At 39.6% G+C, this 26,384-nt stretch overlaps 1 protein-coding gene across 3 annotated transcripts in view; it reads right to left on the bottom strand.

Annotated features, from left to right (window-relative positions):
* The window catches only part of AUTS2 (activator of transcription and developmental regulator AUTS2), a 1,156,454-nt gene that overhangs the window by 850,224 nt on the left and 279,846 nt on the right, over window positions 1–26,384 (bottom strand). For all 3 annotated transcript variants that reach the window (XM_063091349.1, XM_063091350.1, XM_063091351.1), the window contains exon 2: window positions 6,150–6,362. In XM_063091349.1, the coding sequence (XP_062947419.1) occupies window positions 6,150–6,362 (213 nt within the window). The remainder of the gene's footprint in view (window positions 1–6,149; window positions 6,363–26,384) is intronic.

Below are 26,384 nucleotides of genomic sequence, written 5' to 3'. Positions count from 1 at the left end.
AGACTTGGCACTGGGATCAATCTATTTTCTTCCTAGAAATCAGTATGCATTTTTGGTATCTACAATTTACAATGTCAACTGTAAATCTTCTACTAACTCTGAGTCCACCAGACTAGATTTTCAAAGAGAAGCAAATTTCTATTCCTTACAAGCAATATCTACTCATACCAACTTGTAAAAAGATTTTTAAATCACATAGGCCATCCTCACCAACAGTTAGAGTCTACCTGCTATATGCTCCTGAAATATCCCCAAATTCCTTCATTTTACTCCCAAAAGGTATTCTCCTATGACTAGAAGCAATCTCAATAGGTTGCCTCTTTCTCTGGGAAATTCTTCCCTTAGATAAAAGGCTTTTTGGCACCTAAAACTCAGTTAAGGAGGAAGACTCTGGGATTTATTTTGGTGATCCATCCTGGTATCTGTTAAAGAGTTCATATAACCTAAGAATGCCTTCTAGCTTATTTAAGCCTATTTCCTCTGGTTCAGTTCATACTAGAGAGAAAGGATAGAGTAATGGACTAAATGGAGATTTAGAAATCCAGTCAGAGCCAAATCTGAGAATTCTCTGAACTCTCATCAACTTTTCATCATTGCTGCTCTATTTTTAAAACTCTTTTCCTCTCTCTGTGTGTTTTAAACTACAAAGCTCTAAATTTTTAAAGCATTTCTCATGGTCTAGAAGTTACTGAAAGAAAACTAAACTCAATGTCCTAGAAATTGTTAAGTTTTCCCAAAATGCTTCTCAAGGAGTCATAATTTGGCTAGTAGGTTTGGCAACAGGCGACTTCCTTGTGTTCTTCAGTAGTTTTATTGTGACTATGTCTCCCAATTAGCTGTTACAGACAGGACCTATGCAACCTGTTTCGATTTTCCCACGCTCAAGTCTAAGTAGGGGAAAAATACCTACCATGTTCTTATTAGTAAAAGCTAAAACTTTTCACATAATGTCTAAGTGCTCACATCCTGGGCAAATAGTTCTGTGTAGGACAAATTTAAGCCTACAAGCTCAGAAAGACACACACTGTTTTTGTACAAAAGGTAACTTGTCCCTTTCTTCATAATTTTTTAACCCTCTTAGGAATTAAAGAGTGTTCAAATTTGCCATGTCAAAAAGTGAAACCATTTGCCAAGAGAGTTGCCAGCTCAGCATCTTCTAAGTCAGTATGTATTTATATTTAAAAACATAATCCAACAACTAAGCTAAGTGCCAGTTAAAAAGCTTTCATTTAACAGTACAGAAAAACATCACAGGAACTGAGGTCTACAACAAGGCAAGTAAAGAAAAAAGCAGTTTGGTTTTAGAACTACACATCTGTCTTAAAAGTATATAATTGCACTCTTACAGTGAAAAGATTAGTTACCTTCAATGGATTATCAGGGGGAAAAATCCTATTATTTCCTCTCTATTAAGGAGTAACATCTTCCCATAATTACAGGAAAGCTGTGCATTAAGTTGCCTGCTCAGGAAGTACCATTTCCTAATAAGATGAAAACCTAATTCACTCTCACCAAGTCAGAAATAAAGACTAAATTCTCATCTCCTACTACTCTCTTTCATCTGTAGTTCTGCAGTTTTAACTCCCTCAATAAGAGGCACTAAATGATGACACATTAATTTAGAAATGCTCCTCAAGGGTCACTCTCATCTCAAAGTCCCCTTCCAGCTAAGATAGTCAGATTCAGTTACTTTACCTGAAAAGATGCAAAGGCAGGAGAAAAATAATTGTTATGTGTATAGACAGACATCTACCATGATAGGAAAGCAGTCTCACCTACTATTAGGACAAGATGTTGAACATCTACCGTGGTTATTAAACACTTGCATGTCACCTTTTTGTATCAATGATTATACAACAGATGGCACTTACCTGGCTGACACAATGAACCATGCCTCTCCCTCCCACTACAAGTGTGTCTTACTCCTCTCCTTTAAGTGTCTCCTTTAAGATCTTTCTGTGAAAGAGCCTATCAGTTACAGACTGATAGACTCCAAAACAAAATTACCATCGGACCTATATGGTCTTCCTTTACAGACTTTTACAGTGCTACATTTCTGTGTTATTCACAAATTTAAAGAATCATGGAAATTGGAAGAGACTGAGAAATCTTCTAGTCCAAATCCTCATTTTCCAGGTAAGCACACCAATGATTTGTTCAGGGTTTCATAATAGCACATGTGATTTTACAAATATTACAGATGAAAAGCATTATGACCTTATCTTAGTTATCAACTTTCCCTTCCCTTCTTACTAGAAATATAACACTTGACTGGAGACTTATTTTGGCATCAACACTGAAGATAAGAGAACACAACTTGTTTTTAAAATCCTTATAACAGAGTTCTGGTGAAGATGGCGGAATAGATGGTCCCCAGCATCACTCTCTCCCACAAATCAACCAATTTACCACTATAAAAATGTAACAGCAGCCAAGCTGGGGCTGCTGGAGTTCAGGGGAAGAGGAGGAGAGACCTATGGAGCTCATGAAGGGGGAGAGCCACAATGAGAGAAAGAAAAAACTGCTCAGAGCATTTCGGGCCACGGCCACTTTAAGGCTAGAGCTGCTGAGCACATGGATCAGGAACTGGCAGAAGCCGCAGCTGTGCCCTTCCAATGGAGTTTCTTGGAGGCGGCAGGGGAGAAGAGGGCCTCGGTGGCCCCCAGGAAGCAAGGCCACTCATAGGGTTCCCATGGACCCATGCAGGAGCGAGGAGCAAGAACAGCTGAAAAAGGGGAGCCATTCAGAGGGCAGCAAGTCATCGCAAGGGACCAGCGCAGGGTTCATCCCATGGGAAGTGTTTGGAACGTGGGCAGTGGGGGAGACAGGCACACCGGGAGAACACTAGAACACAGCAAGGACAGCCAATCTGCCTCCCAATCAGTGCAGGACTACTCAGAGGAGACTGGCCGGGAATGCAGAATTGCACAGGGTGCAGTTTGATGAGAAGATTCAGGCCCAGGTTAGAGTTTCTATACAACCCAGGTGCGCCCAGTCTCCGGAGAGCCAGAAGTACCTATAAGGTCAACCATTAAACCCTGAGCTGCACAAAACGTCTTCCCTAGGGAAACAGGAGCAAAGCAGCAATTTAGCTCAACAACACACCTCAAGTACTGGTTCCCACAAGAAGTTCCCCAGTTTCAGAAGTAAACAAAGGACAAAAAATTGGTTCCTGCCCAGGCTGGACCACCCACCCACAACCATGCATACTACGAGTGCCTCAGGGCCCCACCCAGGGATCCAGGGCATGGAGCCAAGGACTAGACACTCCCCACAACCAAGCACACCACCAGCACCAAGGAGCATGCCAAAAACATCATCTCCATGTGGGTGACCCACAACAGTAACCACGGCTGCCACGAAAGAGGCTAGACATCACAACCACCACGCAGATGGTCCGCCAGCCACCGGAGTGCATTGACACAAGGAGAGTCACCAGCAGAGACCAAAGAAAAGAATAGGATGTCTCTCTCCACAAAGCCCATTCCAGAGTGACAGAAGAAGCATCTGCTCTACAATACTGGGGGACCTGAACACACCTTTCAGCATTGGACAGATCACGTAGTCAACAAATCAACAGAGTAACCATTACTCTTTCAGAGGGAGAGAAGAAATCTAGAGTTATCAGTGGTGGGAGGGGGAGGGGAGAGGGAGAGGGGAACAGGGAGAGATTGGACAAGGAGCATAAAGAATAAGTACAATTTATAACAATATACATACTAGTAATATGGATTGGATCAACATATGTCAACACTGAATCCCCCAAATTTGTATAACCAATTATGATTCAATAAAAAAAACAAATAAAAATAAAATACGTATACAGACCAAAGACACAATCCATTCTTTCCTTCTCCACAATTCATGAAGAGTCAAAATAATTGCTTTTCAAATATCTTCCCTAAAACAAGAATAGCATTTATTTCAAATACCATTAGTACCAGAAGGCTGAACATGAAGACCAAACACTACTCAAATTTGAGACACACAAGTCCTAGCCTTTTATGATCAGGAACACTCCCACCAGAGGACCTTGAAACCCTCAGAGTTACACAAAGTAGCAAGAATTTTGAGGAGAGAGAATAAAAAAGTCAGACCAGGTCTGGAAGAGATTCAAGGGGATCCACAGCTTATTAAGCTCAGAACTAAATTGGTTTCTTGCCTGAAAGGGTAAGAGGCCTTCCTCCTACTCTGATGGGAAGGAGGGCCTGGGGAAGAGGTGGTGGTTACACTGCAATCTCTCTCCACTGGGAATAATTACTTTTCTCACGTATCTCAAACAGACAGGCAGGAGTTAGGAGTCAAATACCACAGGAACGTCATCTTTTATAGAATCTAGCCTTTCCTCCCTCTCCCCACTCTCTGTCCCCCCCAAAAACACACACCAATAAAGCAAAAATCAAAAACCAAAAAAAGTTCATCCTAATTTGGTTACTTTCAAACTTTCCAGCTCTTTCTCTGCTATCTGAACTTAGTTCTTGTGCTTTCATATGCCTTTTCTAGGACCCAAATCACTCTCTTTGACCAAACTACTCATGTAATCTATAGAAATACTTGTAGACTCCCTCCACCCTCTGACCTAGAGTACAGGGAAAAGAGAGCAAGCTCTGGGCCCAGAGAGTTCTAGGTCTAAATGCTATCTCTGTCCCTCACTGTTAAGTGGCCTCAGACAAGCTACTTTATCTCTTTGAGCCCTAGTTTCCACATCTATACATAACCACAATATTACCTACCAGGCAGGATTGTTGAATGAATTACAGGGTATACTATACAATGACTCTAGTGTGGTATGCATTAGACAAATGTTAATAATTACTATTATAACTCCAATCTGGCATCTCAAAACACATGTGTACGTTTGGAAACACTGCCTTTGGTGTCAGATCTAGGGGCACTGTCCTACGAGACATCAGAGTCCATGCTGGAATCCATCACTCTAGATGTTTTCTCAGAGGTTTATCCTTCAGGCTGGACTCTGACACCAAACTGCCCACTCCACCTTGAAACTTTTGATCCTTCCAACCTTTTCACTCAAAATCATCACCCAAAATATACTCTTGATGCTTTGTAAGAGTGACTTCCAAACCAGGCTGACCATTATCAAATAGGAAACTTCCAAAGAGTACAACTTTCATTGGGGGTGGGGGTGGGGCAGGAATTTGTGTTTAGTAAGATTCCTGATATGATTCTAATGGTCTATGAGGTTTTGAACTACTGTTTTGTATGATCTCATATCTTCCCCCTCTGCAGAAAAACATCTGCAAACTAGAAATTACCTGTTCAGCTTCTAATTAGCAGCACCTGCTCTCTGTGAGCCATAATTCCTTCCTCTGCTTCCTTTGAGTGGTAGTCAATCCCATCTAATAGTACCACCAAAAACAAGCACTACACACCCAAGACACAGGCACCAAAGCCTTCGGATCTGTGCAGAAAACCTGCTATAAACAGCTTCATTTCTCATTACTAATCCATCTCATGTGGGGATTTCCAGCGGCAGAAAGGCTCCCTAGATGCCAAGAGCTATATTTTCTTGTGGATCATTGAAACCTAATTATTAACAGGCCAGTAAGCCCCACTACCAGACTTTCATACAATCAACATATCACACAGATAGTCTTGGATTACAGGTCATGGAGAACAACTAAAACACAGAAAGGCAAATTCATTTTGTTGCCACTGCTCTCCCATATGCCACAATATTTGAGCTTCCCTGGAAAATACAAATCTTACACAAGGCACTGCTCACATAAGATGACGATTTTAGCACCTCAGAACCATGAGATGAGATGCAAAATGTATGTGATCAGTGTGCCTGTTCCATTTGTCTTAATTATGAAGATCTCTCCCCAGCAAGCCAGGCCATCCTGACAATTATCAAGACTTCAGTCTGCCCTAAACACCAGTAGCACCAGCATCAAGCTTTGTTGAATACAGCACATACTATTGAAAGGGTACCATACTGAAGTTTCAAATCCTAATAAAAAACACTGAAATTGGACTTTATGTTCTTTTAGAAGCACACAGTTCGGTGGGGCAGGCACTCCAGCATCCTGCCAAGGATACCACTTGTTAGTAAGAACCACAGAGGAGCATGCACCTAAGGAAAGGATGCTACAGCCATAGAGAAGAATAAAGCCAAGCTTCCTCACCTGTCTGACTCCCTTCGGCATTTTCTTCCTCTTCCCGAGGTGCTGGCAGAGATTGCGGTCATTTTCTCGATCTGAGCTGTAGTGATGTGGGTGGCTGAGTCTACTCTTCTTTGAATGAAAGGACAAGCCGTTGGTAAGTGCTTCTCGTTTTTTCTTAGTCAGGGGGGTCTGGCGTTTCTCCACACGTTCCTGAGGCTTAAGTGCTACATCTTTCTGTAGAAAAGAAGAGAAGGAAAGGGACGTGGTGGTTACATATGGATCTAGGGTCACACCCAAAATATAGTCTAAATAGAAATGGGGAAGGGGATAGGAAAATGGGTTATGAGAATACCTAAAACTAAGAAACATGACTCACAGTTTTTCCAAATCCCTAATGCTACCACAAATATATCTTTTCTATTCTTGTGGGGCAAAAAACTCAACAAAGCACAAAGTATCTGTCCATTAAAAGTAATTGCACTGCTGTCTGGGATAGTATCTTTCTGTTTGAGTCACTGCGGGGTCCAGCATACAACAACATTCTCCCAGGAAGCTAAATACACTCACTTCCCAAGGTGGTACATCAATTACCAAGAGTTTTAAGTGCATGCTCGATTCAAAAAAAATAGCACAAGATTGAATACACCAGGGGCAGCAAGAAACTGTCAATTCATATGATTAAAATGTTTCCTTAACACATTATATTTTTACCACGTGTTCCTCTGAGCATCCTTAATTTCGATCTTCTTTGTAAAATGCAACAATATTATCACCAAGATCATCAGCAACTTTTCGTTCATTCCTGTGTGTGGTGGGGATGGGGGTAGATGGTAAGAGATGGGTAATCAATGTCCCGGAACGGGGAGCTACATCAGTGGAAACTACAGCAAGTATTTCAGGCCATGTGACCTGGGAGAGTTCTGTGCCTGCAGGCAGGTCAGAACACACTGAGATTTAAAAAGGCTTGGGTTCAGTTTTGACACAAACATTATTCAATTCATTAGGAGACTTGGAGTAAGTCACTGTAACTCTGAGGCCATGTGCAAAATGGGCTCACAAAACATCAAATGACCTAATACGTGCAAATGTCCTATGCACCCTGAGAAAGGTTGTGCAAACTAAGCAAACTGAAAACAATTTGGCACTCAATTATTTGTAATTGAGTGGAGATGATTCTCTTTACACAAAATATGCTCCTTCATAGATCCTCACCCCCACACAGTTTCTCAGTTTCTATAGTTTTAAGTCTACATTTAAATTAAAAAAAAAAAAAGAAAGAGACCAAAATAAAAAGTCCCTTTTACACATTTCTTCTCAAAACTCCACTCTCCTTCCTCCCTTTCAAACCTAATATTCTCATGGTAGTTATCTATTCTGCTGCTTCCTAAAATCCCAGTAGTCCCCATTTGACATGGATGGTGCTCCTCAACTTCTTTCCCCAAATCAGCCATGCCCATTATTATGGGCTGAATGTTTGTGTCCCCTCAAAATGTGTATGTTGAAATCCTAACCCCCATGGTGATGGTATTAGGAAGTGGGGCCTTTGGGAGGTGATTAGATCATGAGAGTAGAGCCCTTATGAATGGGATCAGTTCCCTTGTAAAAAGACCTAAGAGAGCTTTTTGCCCCTTCCACCATGTGAGGACACAGCTAGAAGGCACTGTCTAGAAGGAATGGGCCCTCACCAGATACCACATGTGCAGGTACCCTGATCTTGGATTTCCCAGCCTGCAGAACTGTAAGAAATAAATGTTTCTTGTTTGTAAGCTAAATAAACTGTTGTAAACTGGCATAAATACCCAATTTATGGTATTTTGTTACAGCACCCTAGACAAACTAAGACAGGCCTTTATACTGTTCTGCCTCAGCCTCAACAACCTCCCTTTCTAGTTCAAGGACTCTTAGCAGTGGAGGCTGCTCAGGGAGACCTTTCTTGTAATGCAAAGTTCTCTGATGTCAGGCCTTCACTCATTCAACAAATGGTTTTTGAGCACCATTATATGCCAAGTACAACCTTAGCACTGACCTGTATAAATTCTGAGAAGACAATGGTGTGGGGGAAAAAACCACCACCTCATAGAGCCCAGAATTTAGGGAACAAACACTAATCACATCACACAAATATAGAATTGCAAACTGAACTAACTGCTGTAAAGGAAAGATAAAGGGTGTTAAAACTGAGAGAAATGGTCTAGTACAGAGGACAGGGCTGGGGCTGAGAGACAACTGTCATTTGACCTAGATCTGAAAGGCTGAGCAGAAAGAACAGCTTGTGCAAAGACCTCTAAGCAGCTGGTAGTATAATCCCTTAAAAGAATGTGAAAGATGTCAGGGAATAAGTAGTTCATCTCAGTAACCCCAGTGCTTCACATAAATGCTCCAGGCAAATAGTAAGTGGTTAAGATACACTTGCTAAATACATAAGAGAACTAGTTGAAACATTCAAAACTATAAAGCACAACAGTGACTTAAAAACATCCTAAGCTACCTCTAACATACAGTGAAGCAAGCTAGAAAAGCTGATAGAAGCAAGAAACCAAGCAACCTAGCAGGCATTGCAAGGATAAAGGCCTTATCCTTGGAGCAAGAAGATATCAGTCTTGTAAGGCAAATGAGTGGCGCTAGGTCTAACTTATTTCTAGTTGCTGCCACTGTAGATGATTTACCCTCTGCAATTTGAGAGGCGGCTCTCCTGAGGCAATGGGAATGGGGTGAGAAGTGTTTCAGGGGATAAGCTGAGATTGAAGCAAATGTACATGGCCATTCTTTACACAGTCCCAGACCTCGCATACTGTGCCTAACACATGGTAAGTGTTTAATAAGTGTCTGCTGAATTGAACTCCTTTGTCCAGTGTCCACTACCTCAGTCAGCTATGTCAGACATCTGCTCAACTCAAAATGCTCTGTGGTTAGTCTCACGTTTAACCAAAATAGTCAGCTATCATGAAAAGACAACCAAGGAAAATGGCAACACTAGCAGAAGAAGTCAGGTAAGTTCTACTGTGGGCTGCTTCTACATAATATGATTAAATTGTACCATTTCTAAGAGTAATATAAAAACTCCCCACAGGGTAAAAAATGCCTTTCTTTTGTCACACAACCCACCTACTGCCCTGCATTAGGTGCATGTAGAGTATCAGTTTATTAACAAATGATATTTAATAATGTATCAACTGTGCTTTTTTAAAAATTATGCCATTCTCTTTAGAGACCAAATCTTCTTTCACACTGAAGGTGCCTCCAAAGTACATTGAAAATTATGGGCAACTCCATACAAACGTGAATTAATATTTATGAGAGTATGTTATAATTTTTTCCAAATCCATTTTATTTTCATGTAGTATATTAATCAAGGCATTCTCACTGCACTGCAGAATAGCTACACAGAGCAAATGGACCCCATGCAATGACACTAGCTTGTAAGAGAACTGCCAAAGTCTTAGCAGCAGCAGTACAATCATCCTAGCTCCAATTAATACTGTGATTTTCCACTCTGGAGGGTGTGTTTGTGCTGGGGGATGGGTGCGGAAGAAAATCAAAGTGAGTGGAGAGGTGGTGGCTTAGGAGGGAAGAGGAAATAAGAGTCTTTAAAAAGTTTTTATTATGTAAGAGGTTTATATTTTCAAAGACTAGAGATTATTTTTTCAAAGATATATCTTTACAATTACTATGTAGACCCTTTGATACAAATCCTGAATAAACCAGGTCACTGTTTGTTTATTCCCTCTATAAACACATTTATTGACTGCTTACTATACATAAAGTAAAATAATTATTTAACTTTTCATTAACTGTCTTGGGGGGGAAATGACAAACACTGTTTACCATAAGCAATAAGAATCAAAGACAAATAGATTGATTATAAACTAATTACCTTATCGACATTCAGAAGTATATCGTGTACATAATTATATACATGTGTATGTGTGTATCACACCCACTAACTAACACACCACCAACCAACCAGTGGCAACTAATTTAAGAATTTCCTTGAAGAAACTTGGGCAGTCTCTAGTATCCCTACAATACAGGGAGAAAAAAATTGTCTGGTTTATAAAATAACTTTTTGGTATCAATGAACAGCAATTTTCAAAGGTCTGTTTTTTCACTAGGCTACCATGATCCTAGGCTAGAGATTCCCAAGGGAGTCTATCAGAACTACCTGCAGAGCTTTTAGAAAAAAAGATGACTATATTCCATATTCTGTAAAGGAATCATTTTAGCAGATGAATGAAGAGTGACAGAATATGCCACCCTAAAATATGCCACTTTGGCATAAAGATTATTTTAAGCTAAAGGCACCTGAAAAACAGCAGATACAAAACGGACACTCTACTCTCCCTGTATCAGGAGAAAAGAAACATTATCACCAAAGAGATCCAGAGATGAGAGAAAGCTCCCATGTGGAAGATACTCTCCCTGTAGCAAGAGAGAAGCAACTTTCTTATTACCAGAGATGGAGAATGAAGGCCAAGAAAAATGTGTACAAAGTGATCTTGTGAAAATTACTTTTATCTTCCTTGAGCCTCCCCATAGATTTTAGTTACTCTTCTACAACTGCCACTCCGTTCAACCTAATAAATAAGTATTTAGGTGTTGCCATTTCTTTGGTTCTTCATTTACCTATGGGGCTCCCACATACATGGAAAAACCTGTATGCTCTTCTCCTGTTAATCTATCTTATGTCAATTTAATTCTCAGGCCCAGCCAGAGACCCCGACAGGGCAGTGGAAGATTGTAATTTGGGAGAAGGGAAAGAGAGGGTAGGAGGGCAGAAGGATAAGGAAGACACCTGGGAAAAAATGCTTTAATGTATTCACTGGACAGTCACAGAAGAGACAGAAAAGAAAGGAAGATAGGCAGCCAGTCACCAACAAAAGACTGGCTACAAGGTAAACGATTTAGACATATTTGCTGGCAACAGAGGAGGTAGATGTACAAGCCATGTACAACAGATGGGAACAGGTTTCGTGAATGGTTGAAATTACATGATTTTTAGGTCACTGGTGATGGAAGGTAGGGTCACAGCAGCACATACAGAGAAGCTCAGATGCTCACTAACCAAACCAATTTCTTTAAACACTTAGCCTTCTTCGAAATAGTCACCTGATCTTGCTCTTGACTTTCCCTTCTCCCAAATTACAATCTTCCACCAAAGGCTTCCTCTGCCCACTCTTGAATTTCCAAATAAAATAGTTCAGTGTTGTGCAAACTAGGGGAGAGCAACAAATTGCAGATGAAATGCTGTGTAGGCTACAGGGCTCCATTTGCTGATTACAGATGAAGCCAGAGACAATAGAAAATGAGGGTACAATTTGCCTGCCTTGCATGAAATGGGTTTTAGAAAGTCTCCATCTGATTTTTCCAACCAAACTAATTTGAGGGCAGCCCATCACTTACAAAACATCTGTGATATGTGTCTGCATATGCCTGGGTATGCTTATATGTGTGAGAGGGGGATGTGACTTAAATAGAACCTCTTCTGTTAGTTATTTGCTCTTAGACTTTAAAGGAAAATAACAAAGTAGCCAGGAGAAAAAGAAAAAGTGCTTTGCTTGTCACCATCAAATAACATTAATAGCCAGGTGCTGTCATTTTAGTCTGTCAAGTTCTTTGTTGATACATTGTATAGCATTTACAGCTGTGTTTGAATGACTTTACTAACATTGATTCCATCAATGAATCAGTACAAAAGAAGTGAAAGGGCCTCTAGTGCTAAGAAGTGAAAAATTAGGAAAAACATACAGCTCTTGGTTTCACCCACTTTGGACTTTTGAGCAAATGGACTTATAAATAGACTTTAAGGACCTAAACTTTTTAGTAAGTAGAGGAGACTATCTTTAGGAATTTTAAAAGTATCCAGTAGGCCATTAAAAAAATAATCCCTAATGTTCACATCTTTTAAAAACAAAAATTGTAATATCTCCTATTTACCACACTTTGCCATGTGTTGCAAATATCCAAAGATTCCTAAACTCAGGCTGCTTAACAGAGGCAAAGACAAATCAATGAACTACTACAGTAAAGTGGGATTAGATGAGGAGCAAGTAAGGCACTCTGTACTGCCATCTTTCACACTGCATTAAAACTGCATCCCTGTATTGACATAAAGATAGAAAAACAGATCAATAGAACCAAACAGAGAGTCCAGAAAGACACCCACATATATGAACAACTGATTTTCAGCAATAGTGAAAAATCAATTCTGTGGAGAAATAAGTCCTTTTAACAAATGGTGATGGAACAAGTAACCATCTGAAAAATAAATTAATTTTGATCCATACATCAATCTAAATAGAAAAATTCACTCAAAATATATTACAAACCTAAATGTAAAACCTAAACCTACAAAACTTTTAGAAGAAAACTCCTATAGCCTTGCTTAGGCAAAGATTTCTTAGATGTGATACCAAAAGCATGATCCATAAGAGAATATATTGATAAATTATACTTATCAAAAATTAAAACTTCTGCTCTTCAAAATGAAGATAAAAGCCACACAATGGAAAAAATATTTACAGTGGTATATCTAATACAAGTTTTATATATAGCATATACAAAAATTTTTAAGCTAAATAACAAAAACAACCCAATTTTTTAAATAGGCAAAAGATTTAAACAGACATTTTCCTAAAGAAGATATCTGGCTAGCAAGTAAACACATGAAAAGATGCTTAACATCAGTGGTCATTAGGAAATACAATCTGAAACCACAATGAGATGCCACTGCATACATACATATAACAGCTACAGTGAAGAAGAACGACCACAGCACTTATGGGCAAGAAGATGGGGAGGAACCACATACATCACTGGTGGGAATGTAAAATAGCACACTTTGGAAAACAGTTTTGTTATGGAAACAGACTCGACAGAGAAGCAGATGGCACTCAGGGAGTTGGAGAGCCAGGTACTTTATTATACCGGTGGGCCCAGATGAGCTAGCTAACGTTCCAAGATCTGAGCCCCAAGCTTAGGTTTTACAGGGTTTATATAGGCAGACTCTTCCGGTTTTTCTGAAGTTTCAATTTCTCAGCATTCATGTGGCTAATGCAGTAGCAAGTTTTGTTTTCTCAGAATTCATGTGGCCAGAGCAGCAGTTAATGCAATAAGCAAGCATGGTTACAGAAGCTAATGCAATAAGCTAGCTTGGTTACTAAAGCAAAAAGGCAAGCAGGCCTAGCGGGCTGTTGAAATAACTGGGTGCTACTTTAGTCCCAACGGTTGACACAGTTTCTTTAAAAGTTCAAAGTACACCTATCACATTATCCAACCACTCTACTCCTAGGTACTTCCCCAAGAGAATTAAAAGTGCATGTCTACATAAAGATTTGCACATGAACATTCACATTGGATTTGTAATGAGCCCATAATTGGAAAGAATCCAAATGTACATCAACAGGCAAATGGAGAAACAAACTGTGGTATAACCATTCAATGGAAACCTATTCAGCAATAAAAAGGAATAACCTAATGACACATGCTAGGACATGAATACATCTTGAAATAATTATGCCAAGTGAAAAAAAATCAGACAAAAAATAATACATTCTATATGATTACATTTACATATAATTCTAAGAAATGTAAATGAATAAATAGTGACAGAGAGCAGATTAGTAGTTGCCTGTGTGGGATAAAAGAAGGGATTACATAGGGACATGAGTAAACTTCTGGGGTGACAAACATGATCATTGTCGTGATTGTGGCAATGGTTTCATTGGTACATACACATGTCAAAAGTTATCAAATTGTACACTTTTAATTCATGCCGTTTAAAGGTGTGTAAATCATACCTCAATAAAGTAGTTTTTTAAAAAATGGCAACCTTGTCATCAAGCACAACTGGTAGGTCATCATTACCAACAACTAGATTATATTCATCACCTATTAAAAGGAACTCATCTTTCAGATTCCTAAAACAAAGGGATGACCACAATCTAGAAGGACTGGCCTTGGGCCATTATGTGGCCATGAAGTGTCTATTGGAGACAACTCAGCTGTGAACACTATCATCCCAATCAGATTTTGGGGCAGTGCCAGCCTTCACATCATATTCAGTGACAAAGTGGAGTTCATATTATGCCTTTTTTCCTTCACTTCTAACAGTTAATTCTCAATTATTATTCAAAGGCTAGCCTTTTGTAAAGTTTTCTTATCTTTCTTCCAAGTACCCTGATTACTGTTTGGCCACATCCCCTCTCATGAGCATATTAATCAAAAAGCAAAAAAAGAAAACGTAAATAAATTTTTACTGTTCCTAAGTGTAAAAAAAAAATTGAGGCAACTTATTAAAATATATTTAATACATGATGATACACATAACATAAGGGAATCCAAATTGAGAGGAGAGAGAGAAAGGTTAAAAAAGAGAGAGAGATCAAGTACGGATAAATTCAGTATATAAAAACAGCTATAAAAAGTGTGGTGCCATTTGTCAGAGGTGAGGAGAAGGGGGGGGGGACAAAAAAAGAATGTAAGACAAGCCACTGAAAAGCTCTCCTAAACTCAGCAATGGGATGAGGTCACAACTATCAGCTTATGTGAGATTTCTGCACATTCTGTGAATTGAAAATGTCCCAGCAGTCTCTCATTCCCATACATAATTGAGAGTTGGCTGCTGTGAGACCTTAACACACTCAAAGTGGTTGAGTCCCTGGCAACCAGATGCTATTGCTTAAAACAGTTTAGGCTCTCAGCCCTGAAGGATTCCTAAAATTGGATTACAGTCCCTCCAGATAATCTGAGAAATACAGCATGACGAAAAAGAAACCATAAAAAAAATTAACTCTTCCATATCAGCAACATTCTGAAAGCTGAGCACAGCATGACTGAGGCAGAAAATCTCATCAGTGAGGGCTTAAGGGCAATACTATACACAAAGGGTGAGTCCACAAAGGGAAAAGGAACCACACAACAGAAAAGAATATAATGGAAGCCAGAAGAGAAGGTGAGTACCACACAATTCTCAGGCCTCTCCAAGGGCAGAAGCCTGGTTTGCCAACTGAAGAGAGGTGAGCAGAGCACTCAAATTTTAATGGCTTTTTCATCCACTCAAATCTAATCCACTAAAGTCATACACACATTTGGGAGGATGTGTAATGCTAATGATACCCCCTTTAGTTAGCCATTGTTCTTTTTTATTTATATATATAGTGTGTGTTCTTTTTTAAAGAATCTGAACGTAAACATTTTTCCAAACAAGAAATAAAAATGGCCAACAGGTGCAAGAAAAGATGCTCAAAACCACTAATCATCAGGGATATGCAAATCAAAACCGCAATGAGCTATCTCACACCTGTTAGGATGGGTATTATCAAAAAGACAAGAGATAAGTGTTGGTGAGGGTGAGGGTGTAAAGGGAATCACTGGATACTGTTGGTGGGAATGTAAACTGGAACAGCCATTACTTTGACCAGGCATTCCATGCAAAAGATGGGAAAAGGATGAATGAATATACTTATTACATTGTAGCAAAATAATTAGTAATTGGATCTTCCTGGTATACTGAGAATTACCTCCATAAGGATGGTGGTTATGACTTCTTCAACATTCTTAGCAGGAAACACAGTCCAAGGCACACAATACACTGTTTTTAAAAGTAAGAATTAGCAAAAGGAAGGTCACCAATAGGTCTTTCTAGCTCTGGCTCTTGAAATATCCCCTGAATGTTTCTCTCACTCCTGAGGTTGTTGCACCATGCTATGAATCATACCGCTCCATCTTTCTACCTCTCAGATTTTCACCCATGAACTTTCAAACTTATTATCTAATTATACTCCCACATCCACCTCCCAGTGAAACCACTACTATTCTTCTATGTGCTAACTAGGGAGGCGGACAGATGCCTAGAGAGATAACATAAACTTAACCAAGAGAAAACAAAAAAATGAAGGGAGTCGAAGAGGAAATGTCAAGTATTGCCATCTTTTTTGTGGCTTGACATCAAGGCCAAATTACCATTTACCAGGTCTTGAATACCTCCTTACTCACAGAAAAATCAAGAGTGATTGATACTGTCACCCAAATATTCCAGACAAGGACCCTGATTAGTCAGGTTCTAAAAACCTCTTCATACCTTGCTATCTGATCCAGATTAGTAATAGTTGATCCAGATTAGTAATAAGGCACACACTTTTCTTTCTTAAAAACATCCCCAATTTCTCTTCCCCAGGTACCCACATACTACACCTTCCTTTTAAATGATCAATGTCTCTAGAAGTATTCAGCAATTAGCTTACAAATTCTGTTGTAGTTACTATAAGAGATATGTGACGAATGGTTACTTCCCTGTTCTGGAAGAGTCCTAGAAAAGGGACAGATAATCTAGCTTTCATTTGGAGAACTTCTCTGGGTTTCCATTATCATTATAAAGAGGAACAATAGAGATGATATACACTGCAAAAAGATTCAACTTAAAATATTAATACCTGAACCTACAAGTGTACTCATTCACAGAAAAATCCTTGAACTTTTTAAATTACCCTCGTACAGGAATCTTTATTTACTTAAGAAACGATGCAGTGCATCCACTCATTTCACTTTTCTAGCAAATGAAATTAACAACAGGTGAAATGGAAAGCAAAAGTCTGGGATTCTGGGCCACCGGAAGAGAACTCCATTCCTCTCTGTCATGCTATATACCAGTTCTGATCCTTACCCTTTCCCTTAATCTTCCTCAGGAGAGGGGGGAAAATTCCTAATGCAATTTCACAATCTTATAAAGGGGGACAAAAAGGAAGGCCACCAATAGGTCCTTCTAGCTCTGGCTCTTGAAAAGTAAAATCTGCATTAATAAGCAGAAGAGAACTTTGGTTAAGGTTGTCTGTGCTGTTGTAAAAGTAGGGGTGGTGGCTGGGAGTGAGGAACCACTTCTCAGAAAGGTCCAGTTAGGAAAACAAAACGGCACACACATGCACGCGCACACACACAGAAGGGGTGGGGGGTGGGGGGGCACCTTCTGTCCACTCAGTAAACAAGAAACATTTTATGAAAGGTAATTGATGGAGTTTGGATGTATTGTCCTCCCAGAACTCATGTGGAAATCTGATCCCCAGTGTGACAGTTTGAGTCACAGGGGTAGATCCCTCGTGAATGGATTAGTGCTCCCCATAAATGCAGGGAGTAATGAGTAAGTTCTCCCTCTATTATTTTCCATGAGAACTGGTTGTTTAAAAGACCCTGGCACCTCCTCTCTCTCTCTCACTTCCTCTCGACATGATTTGCTTGTACCCACCGGCTGCCTGCCGCTTTCTCCCACGAGTAGAAGCAGCCTCAGGCCTGCACCAGATCTAGCTGTCCCAGAATGGTAAGCCAAATAAACTTCTGTTCTTTTAAATCACCCAGTCTCAGGTATTTCTGTCATAGCAATATAAAACGAACTAATACAGTAATTTAATTTTTAGGACTATTCAATGGCAGGAAAAGCAACTTTTGGAAAAATTTGTGTTAAGTGGCTATGAATATAAACAGTTTTAGCTAGACAGTTAACTCAGTGTTAAAGCATGGTGCTAATAACACCAAGGTCCAGGGTTTGATCCCAGTATCAGCCAGCCACCCCAAATCACACACATGTCATACATACATACAGTTTTATAGAGTATATTGGGAAGGGTATATGGATGGGAGACAGTCTCTTTATGGCTCAAGTTTTTCAAATGGTTCTGATAGCTTTCTAGAGAAACCTAATATAATTATTACCTAAGTAATAATTCTGTAACTTTCTCCGAACTTTCCAGAAAACTGTAGTCAACTTCCCATTGTAGATGTGCAGACAGTCTATCTTTTACAGAGCAGTGACATGGAGAAACAACAAGAATAAGTGTGCATATGCCTCCTTCAACTCCATGAACAACTGTTACATCCCTTCTCAAACTAATTTGAATTGGCTTCTCAAGAGCATAGACCAATCTATCTCAAATACTTATGAATTTGTGGTCCTCCACTAGATTATTTCTTAGGTTCCTTCAACCTCTCTAATGTTTTTAACCTAGGAGACTATTTAGCACATAGAAAATGCTCAACAAATGTATCTTACATTTCATCAATTCAGAAGATTTTCTTCCAGATTATATTTTCCAGCCCCTTTAAATATCTTTGGGAGGGTTGAAAAAAGTTTACAAAACCTTTTAAAATCACCATCTCACTGGATTTCCTATTAACTCTATAAAGTCAGCACCATCATTTTCGTTTTAAAAATGAGGAAACTGAGGCTTGGGAAACAAGGGATTTCCCAAAGTCAGACAATCAGCAATTAGCAACATATTATAGTCCCTTTGCTCTAATCCTGCTTTCACTCCCTAACACCAAGTCATTACAGCCTTATTTCTAAGTGTCAGGATTATGGTCTTTTGTTTGAAGGAAATTTTAAATTACATACTGTCTCATTATAAAATCCTTCCATGCACCTCCACTTCCCCTCCAAAGCATAACTAGGGAAAAGCTATGCCCCCCTCTTATGCCAAATATCTGAACTCTTTTAAACGAATCAAATCAGCAATAAAAACCTAGACAGAAATAAAAGCTCTGGCTTTTCTCTAAAACTGACATGCTTTACCATGCTATTTTAGGGGTGAAAAGTAGCAGAGAATGACACCTTTCTGACCTTAAAAAAATAAGAAGTGGTACAAAAGTTCCACACACTGAATTCCATATATTCTGCCAATGTGACTCAATAAATATTAATGGATAATGATAGAAGCTATAAATACCCACAAGTGCAAAAAGTAGAAATTCCTGTTCAGCATATACTGCAAATGCCCTATCACTAAATGAGACACATACATGGGTTTCACAAAAGTTTTCCAGATCTTGGAGCTTCTTCACACAACTCCAATCTATGACTTTGCACTCGCCCTCCCTGTCTCTTTCGCCTTTCACACCAGTCTTTTATTTCCAGATTTATCCAGACAGAATTTTCTTTCCTTTAGCATTATATGGGTAAAAATAAAATGGAACTATCCTGCAGGTTTGCACAGACACAGAAAAGTGCTTCAGATGCACCCATGACCTGAAACACAGACCAAATAAACTCCTCCTGCTATATCTGCAATGAGAATAAATTAGACCCTACAATTACAGTTGAGGGAAGAAAAGAGACAGTCCTTTCATTTAGCTTCTATATTGACTTGAGAGAGAAAAGACAGTGTCAGTTTGCATAAGGGAATTAGATGCTAACTCTGAGGCAATTAAGTCATGTGAAGATGTCCAGATTTTTACCCAGTTTCTTCAATAAACCATAGGCTTGTCTCTGTAGGCAAAGCTTCCTATAGGTAGATTTGGGGATGTTCAGATACTTATTGGTTCTATCAGATTTGATAATGAAATCTATCTCTCCCTTTAGAAGCTTTGGATTAATGGCAAAGTTTATTAAACTGCAGGCAGTCATTCAGAAAAGATCAATAGAGACATGATTACAGAAAAACCAGAGGATTAAACATGAGATTTATCACAAAATTAAACTGAATTAAATGTTCTCTGACAGCACTTGAAATGCTGTCAATACTTTTAACTCTTAGTCGATGCTTTCTGTGTTGACCTAATAGGCAATAGGGATGTCTGATTTGTGAAAATGACTGCTATATAAAAACATAAGCCACACAGATTTGCCAAAAGCAAATGAGAGTCCCTTCTGAAAATGGTCTCCCATTTTTAAGAAGCCGTGTTTTAATTTTTCTATAAGAGCTGTCCATAGTAAACTCAGCAGAGTTCTGAATTACTAAGTATATACTCCATTCTGTCCCTCCCCAAGGCATGCCTATACAGTCTCACAAGAGTGCTTCAGAAAGTTCATGGAAAAACAATTAAAAGATAATATGAATCTTTCCACGAACTTTTTAAAGTACCCTCAAATATCTTAGACACTATGCCCACAGATTACATACTTTAAACAATTTCCTTCTGTTCTCCCACACAAAAGCAGGTGCTGCGAGAGTGGCCCTTGGCCCAATGACGATAGGGGGATGGAAGATGTCATCTGGATGTAGGGAAGTGAACCCTTTGCCATCCTGGGATGATTTACTGATGCCACCACAAGCTCAGTAAATTACATTCGTAATGGTGAAATCCCCATCACAGCCTATGAAAGGTAACCACTCACTAAACGAACTGGCAACAGCACATACCCTCATAATCAGTAGGGGAGTCAATACACACGACGGCTGTTAAAACTGACATCAATACCACAGTGAGTGAGAACAGCTCTGCAGGACCTGAAATGACAAAGGCCAGGCCTGCTGTGTGAGGTTGGGAGGGTGTACACATAAGCAGATGGGATGGTCAGGAAATCGGCTGGGGAAAAAATTGAGTGTGTGGTCTAAACTATATCTTGGATGGCAGCATGTTTGAGGGAGACTTTCTTTTTTACTGCATCCATTTTCTATCTTGGTGCTAGTACACTTCATCCCACAGATGACATTGGCCCTGCCCTGCCCTGATGACCAGAAGGCCCTGGTGATTCCAACAGTAATCCAATATGACAGCTGTTTTGTCAGGAGGGGGAGAGTGGGCTAGAAACAAGATGCTGAGCTGATACCACTCTGCAATTTTATCATCCTCTCCTCAGCATACTGATTTACACCAGAGCAACACTGTTCTTCTCAGCAGTCATCTAACCTTACAACACCATTTAGTGCTATGGATTGTACCAAATATTTCTCAATTCCTCGGGGAATAAGAATGTCATCAGTTTCTTAGATTATTTCCCACAATAGAAACTTCATTCTAAGAAAACTGACCACTTCACTGCTGTCCATACTCTTTATTCATTTCCCATATCCTCCTTTGTATCTTTACTCAATCTAGTCCTGCCACAAGCAGGTGCTTTGATGACAGTTACATCTAGGGCTGAACACTGGCTTTGCCACTTTGTGGCTTTGTGACCTTAAGCAAATCTCCCAGCCCTTCCAAGCCTCCATTTCTCCTTGTGGAATACAGGAAAGGAGTTGTAAAGTTTAATGAAATCTGTGGAAAGTGCCTGGGACATTTCCTGGACACTAGTAGACAGTAAATAAATGATAAGTGAAGAATTCCTCTTCCTGACTAATACAATCATGTTCTCAGTCATTAGAAAGGGAAACTATTAGTCATTATAAAAGATTACATTTGGCATTGGAGGATTGATGGCAGGATCTATTCTCTCTATATCCTCAAGATTGTGTTTACTGGGTGACTTTGAGTGTGCCAGGTGATATACTGGATATTATACTTATAATTCCTCTTTTAATCACCACAAAACCCTGTGAAGTTTCAGTTTTCTCATACATAAAATGAGGGCTACTAATATCACCTAACCTATAAAACACTATTAGGATTAAATGAGTTAATATAATGCCTAGGATATAGCAGGAGTTCAATCAAAGTTAATTATTTTTATTATTACTATTAATTAACTTTCCCAAGGTCACATAACTATTGAAAGAAAGACAGTGCCACGACTCAATGCAGATATTCATGGCTCTAAATTTCATGCCATCATAACAGGTGAATGGAACTGAATGCAGAAGCCTGGGGCATGCTCTGAACACTGCCCAGGACTTGGTTTGGGGCTCAATGTTTCCGTACTTCTCTATTCCATTTGTTTGTTTGTTTGTTTGTTTTAAAGATCAGCACATCACTTGTTCTATTTAACCTGTGAGACAATACAAAGAAAGTACACTGTGCTCTGCAGAATAATAACACCATATGAATTCCCAGCATTGGTTCCTAATCTGCCTTCTGTAATTTAGGAGACATACAGACAAGAGAAAGTTCTAAAAAGAGAGAGAGAGATGCATTTCTCAAGATCATCTAAAATAGAAAGATGAAAACTTCAGAAAGTTTGGCACGGGAAGAGAGTACAACACCTTATACTCTTGATAGACCCAAAATTAAAAAGACCACCATGTTAACCACTCCCAGAGACAGGCAAAAAGAAGGTCTGAAAAAGCATTTGCCACTGATTCTATCATAAATCTCTTTTCAACTGTTTTACCCCCGCTGGCTTTCCAAATGAGACATCTGTCCAAAAAGAAAATAAATGCAAAAGAAAAGGTTACTAGGTGCAGCTCAACATGAAAAAATCACATACAAGGCCTTCTGCCAGAGCCTAACCTTAAAACAATGGGTTTGCTGGACTCTATTAGGGAATTCCTCAATGTAACATCCAAAACCTTCCTGTTCAAGGCTTAATGAGACAGGGGGAGATGAAAGGGGGGGGGATTCTCCTTCCCACTGAGCACTGACATGTACAGTACCGTTTGGGAGGCAACTTTATGTGCTCTTACTAGTAGATTAATGAATGTAATTACCTAGCATTGTGGCTGTGAATGCTGCAAAAACTATAATTTATAGAGTGCTGTAAAGTTCTAATGTGTTTTTATGTCCATAAGCTGCTTAACCATAATCTAATGCATTTGTACAAGAACAGCCTAAGTGGCTCTCAGCTGAACAGTGAACACAAGTGCCTGAACCTTGGCAATTCTACTCGTACATCTTTATAACTCAACCCCGTGTGGTAAGCATCTGAGGGAAATGGCTGCTGAATTATACAAATAATTCTAAAGACAGTGACAAGGCTTTCTGCCTCTCTCACCATGAAAAGAGTTTCTGGCTGACAATGGGCTGCAGGATTTAATTAAATGCTGAGTGGTTCTGTACACATGTTTTGTGGTTACCTTTTCTTTTACCCCCATTTCTCACCACCCTCTCCTGCAGTCCATCTACCCTCATCCCTGCTGCCTGGAGGTGGAAGGGAGAAAAAAGGGAGGTGATATAAAGAGCTCAAGGGGGAAACAAACTATCTTTCTCTCTGAAAATCTCTTCACCTGACTTCCAGCTTGGAAAAAGGCTCACCGTTTCCAATTTTTCCTCTTTTCCTGCCATTATATTTGCAAGGAAAGACACGTATAGCATAACAACTCTTGCACATCTGAATCAAATTATCCTTTAAGATTGCCTTAGAGGTTTGAAGCATCTCATACGATTCTCTGGATAGATGATTATGATGATGAAGATGAGGGTGATGGTGGTCATGGTGGTAACTAATGCTTATTAAGAGATTTCTGTGTGCCAGAATCACATGCCCACCACAATCCTGTGAGCAGGTACTAGTAACAATCCATTTTTAGACGAAGGGATTGCGGGCTGTGACACACAGTGGCAAGGCAGGTGTTTGAATCAGCTTTTTTAAGAGCCTGTGCTGCAATCACTAGGCAAGTTATTTAACCTTTTACTCATCTGTAACATAGGAATAACAGTATTTACTTCATAAGACTGTTGTGAGAATTTAATGTTAGTACATATAAAGCACTTAGAAGAGTGTCAGGACCTAAGAAATGATCAGTCCACATTGGGCATTATTACAATTAGTACTCTAGGAATAGGTAGAATATGAATATACTAGCATGGGGAGGAAGGGACAGCCGAAACTACCTACATTTTCTGGAGGCACAGATCCAAAGTCTCAAATATCTATAACTGAGAGTTCCACAGACTTATCTTGGAACATAACAGTATTAAACAACAAAGGAGCAGCACCAAAGCTCCACAGGACAAGCCCCATTCTGCATCGCAAAGCACAATGTCGAGTGAGCAACTATCCCAGAGGGGATAACCGAAAGGGCCCTCAGGTGTAAGAGCCAAAAAGAGCCACAGCATAGGAATCCCTACTTTCTTCTCTTTTCCTGAGCAATGCAATATATTTCTGAGTAAATATTTTAATACATATTAAAAAAATAATGGCTACAGGAAAACGCAAGACTAGAAAATCTTAAGAGCTATTGGTTGATACAGGAACACAATGGCATTACATCAGTGGCTACACAGGAATGAAAAGACACACACTCAGGGTAAATTAGTATCATGGTTAATACATAATTGATGCTCTTCCTAGTTAAAAATGTACTGCTCTCCAGCATTCATAGGATAAGAGATGTGATTTGGATTCAATTAAAAGCTCTATCCTCTGCAAGGGAAGAAATTCTCCCTCTCAGAGAGAGCCATGTGGCTGCTTCCTTCCTTCTTATGCCACACTGACCTCTGGAAGCCTCAAGACCCATCTCTTTCTCCAGGGATGCTTAGGCAGGAGCTACACACTTATCTGCTCCTACAGGACAGTGAAAGAGAAGTGCCAGTTTGAAAGGAGCAAATAGAACAGGGAAGTTATTTTCTACCTCCTCGAAGATTAGCTTTGAACCCTGGATGTGAGCACTGGTTCCTGTTATTTAGTCTAAATCAAAAGGGTGTCGGAGTAAATAGGCCATTTCCTAAACAAAACTATTGTTGTCATAAAAAAACTGAAGTGGAACTGGGCATAACAAGGCTTCGGGATGTGGCCAGTTCTCCCCCTCCCTGCTCCCCCCACCTTCCGTTTCTCCTACTACAAACCACTGTTCTCCAGCAGCCTTCAACACTCGCTTGCTCCTTAGCAGTTCTACTCATTAAAAGAAAGTTGCTGGTCATGTGGGAAATTTCCAAACATTCACTCATTCCTCACCCTACTTGCCACCACACTCCTCTTTGCCTTTCTCCCCTCACGGTTTCACCCTGGGAATGGGATTTTGACTCGTCTCCTCACATTCTGTCCACACAAATACGCACCACCCTCTATCCCAGCCCACCATGTTGTGCAGTCGTCACCTGTGGCACGTCCATTTCTACCTTTGCACTCCCTGTAAGAAGCTCCACGGCTCCCTACTCCTTGTGCGATGGTATCAACTCCATCCTCCCCTACGTCCTGCCATGGCTCAATGATCACATCTCTCAAATAACTCCTTTCCATCCACGTGCCCTAGAGATGACGTCTCCGTCCCAAGCACCCTTAGCACTTTCTGTCCACACCAGTGGTGAGATGTAACACTGGGAGGTAAGACTATATTAAAATGTCTATTTAAATGTGTTTTTCATCTCACTCTTTAATAATTTCTAATCTTATGTCTATTTTATGATCTATGTATTAGTATGGCAGTATATACATAAAACTTTAAAATGAATAAAAATACATATAACGGGGCAATTATTCTTAGAGATTTTGCCAACAGGGTCAAAAAGTTTGGAGACTTCTGGTTTAGACTATGCAGAGGAAAGCAAGCACCCTGGTGGCAGAAACCTTTTCCCATACTTAAAACATTCAAAGCTCTTAAAAGTAAAAAAGTCAATGATTGACTTTTTGATAGAGTAACTAGACATTACAAATCACAGCCTACATACCCAGAGAGGTAAAAAAAGATGCTCAGTGAAACCAAATCCTAGTATTTGGCAAATAAATAAGTCACTAAGCTGCAATAAATAAACCACATTTAGAACAAGTGTCACGGGATCATTTTTGGTACTAACAACATAATGAAGACTTCAGAGGGGTACTAGACGTCTGGGTAACAAGCTAATTGTTAGGTAAGCATCAAACACACCAAGTATTAGGTGATCTGGCCATAGATATCTTTCAAAAAACCGTACGGATTTGCCTATTTGAATAGGATGCTGTTTTGAAACAGAAAAGCAAGGGAATATGTGCTAATACTTGCTCACCAACACATGTTTTTCTCAGGAGATAAGAGAAATCCAAGTTCATCCTGTCAGCGCAGCACCCATAGTCAGATAGGTCTGTGTGACCTGCCATTTTATTAGGGAAGCTCAAAGTTGCCACAGCCCCATGGATATGAGGTTGATAATGACTGGAAAAGGGACTAAATCCTTCTTTCAATTCCTGCAGTAAAAGCTGTATTCAGTTCCACATCAGTCAGGTGGCTTATGCAGTTATCATCATTGCTATTCCTAAGATTCAAACTCCTTGAGGAGAAGACTGTCTCATACCCTATCAAATCTGCCACAGCACTGTTCCTTGGTAGCTGCTCAATAGAAATTTGTTGTATACACACTGAAAACATATTTTGTTAATCTGCACTAATCAAATGTATTCTTGATTTTATCTAAAAGGCAGAGGATCAGCCTGCACATATATCCAAAAAACAAATCTGAAATCAGGAATTATCACAACCAGTTGTGAATGACTATTTAATAATGGACTTGGAGACATTATACTATAAAAATATTAAAAATGATCACAATGTTCTTCCCTTCCTGTACATGTAGTTGGGTTGATTGAGAGGGTGCATACAGGCTCTAACCTCTGCAAAGAGACCCATTTCCAGAGCCCTGGAGCACAAAAGTGTGAACCTCTGATGGAAAGTAATGATGCTCTCTCTGCAAGGTTCAACTGGGCCACCAGTTCTGTGCTTCCTAAAATGATGCTTAAATAAATCTATAGTTTCCAAGATTTTC

The sequence above is a fragment of the Cynocephalus volans genome, chromosome 3 (assembly GCF_027409185.1).
Source record: "Cynocephalus volans isolate mCynVol1 chromosome 3, mCynVol1.pri, whole genome shotgun sequence".
In the NCBI taxonomy this organism is placed as follows: Eukaryota; Metazoa; Chordata; class Mammalia; order Dermoptera; family Cynocephalidae; genus Cynocephalus; species Cynocephalus volans.
Note: the sequence above shows the minus strand (reverse complement) of the source record. Positions and strands in the feature narration are given on the sequence as shown.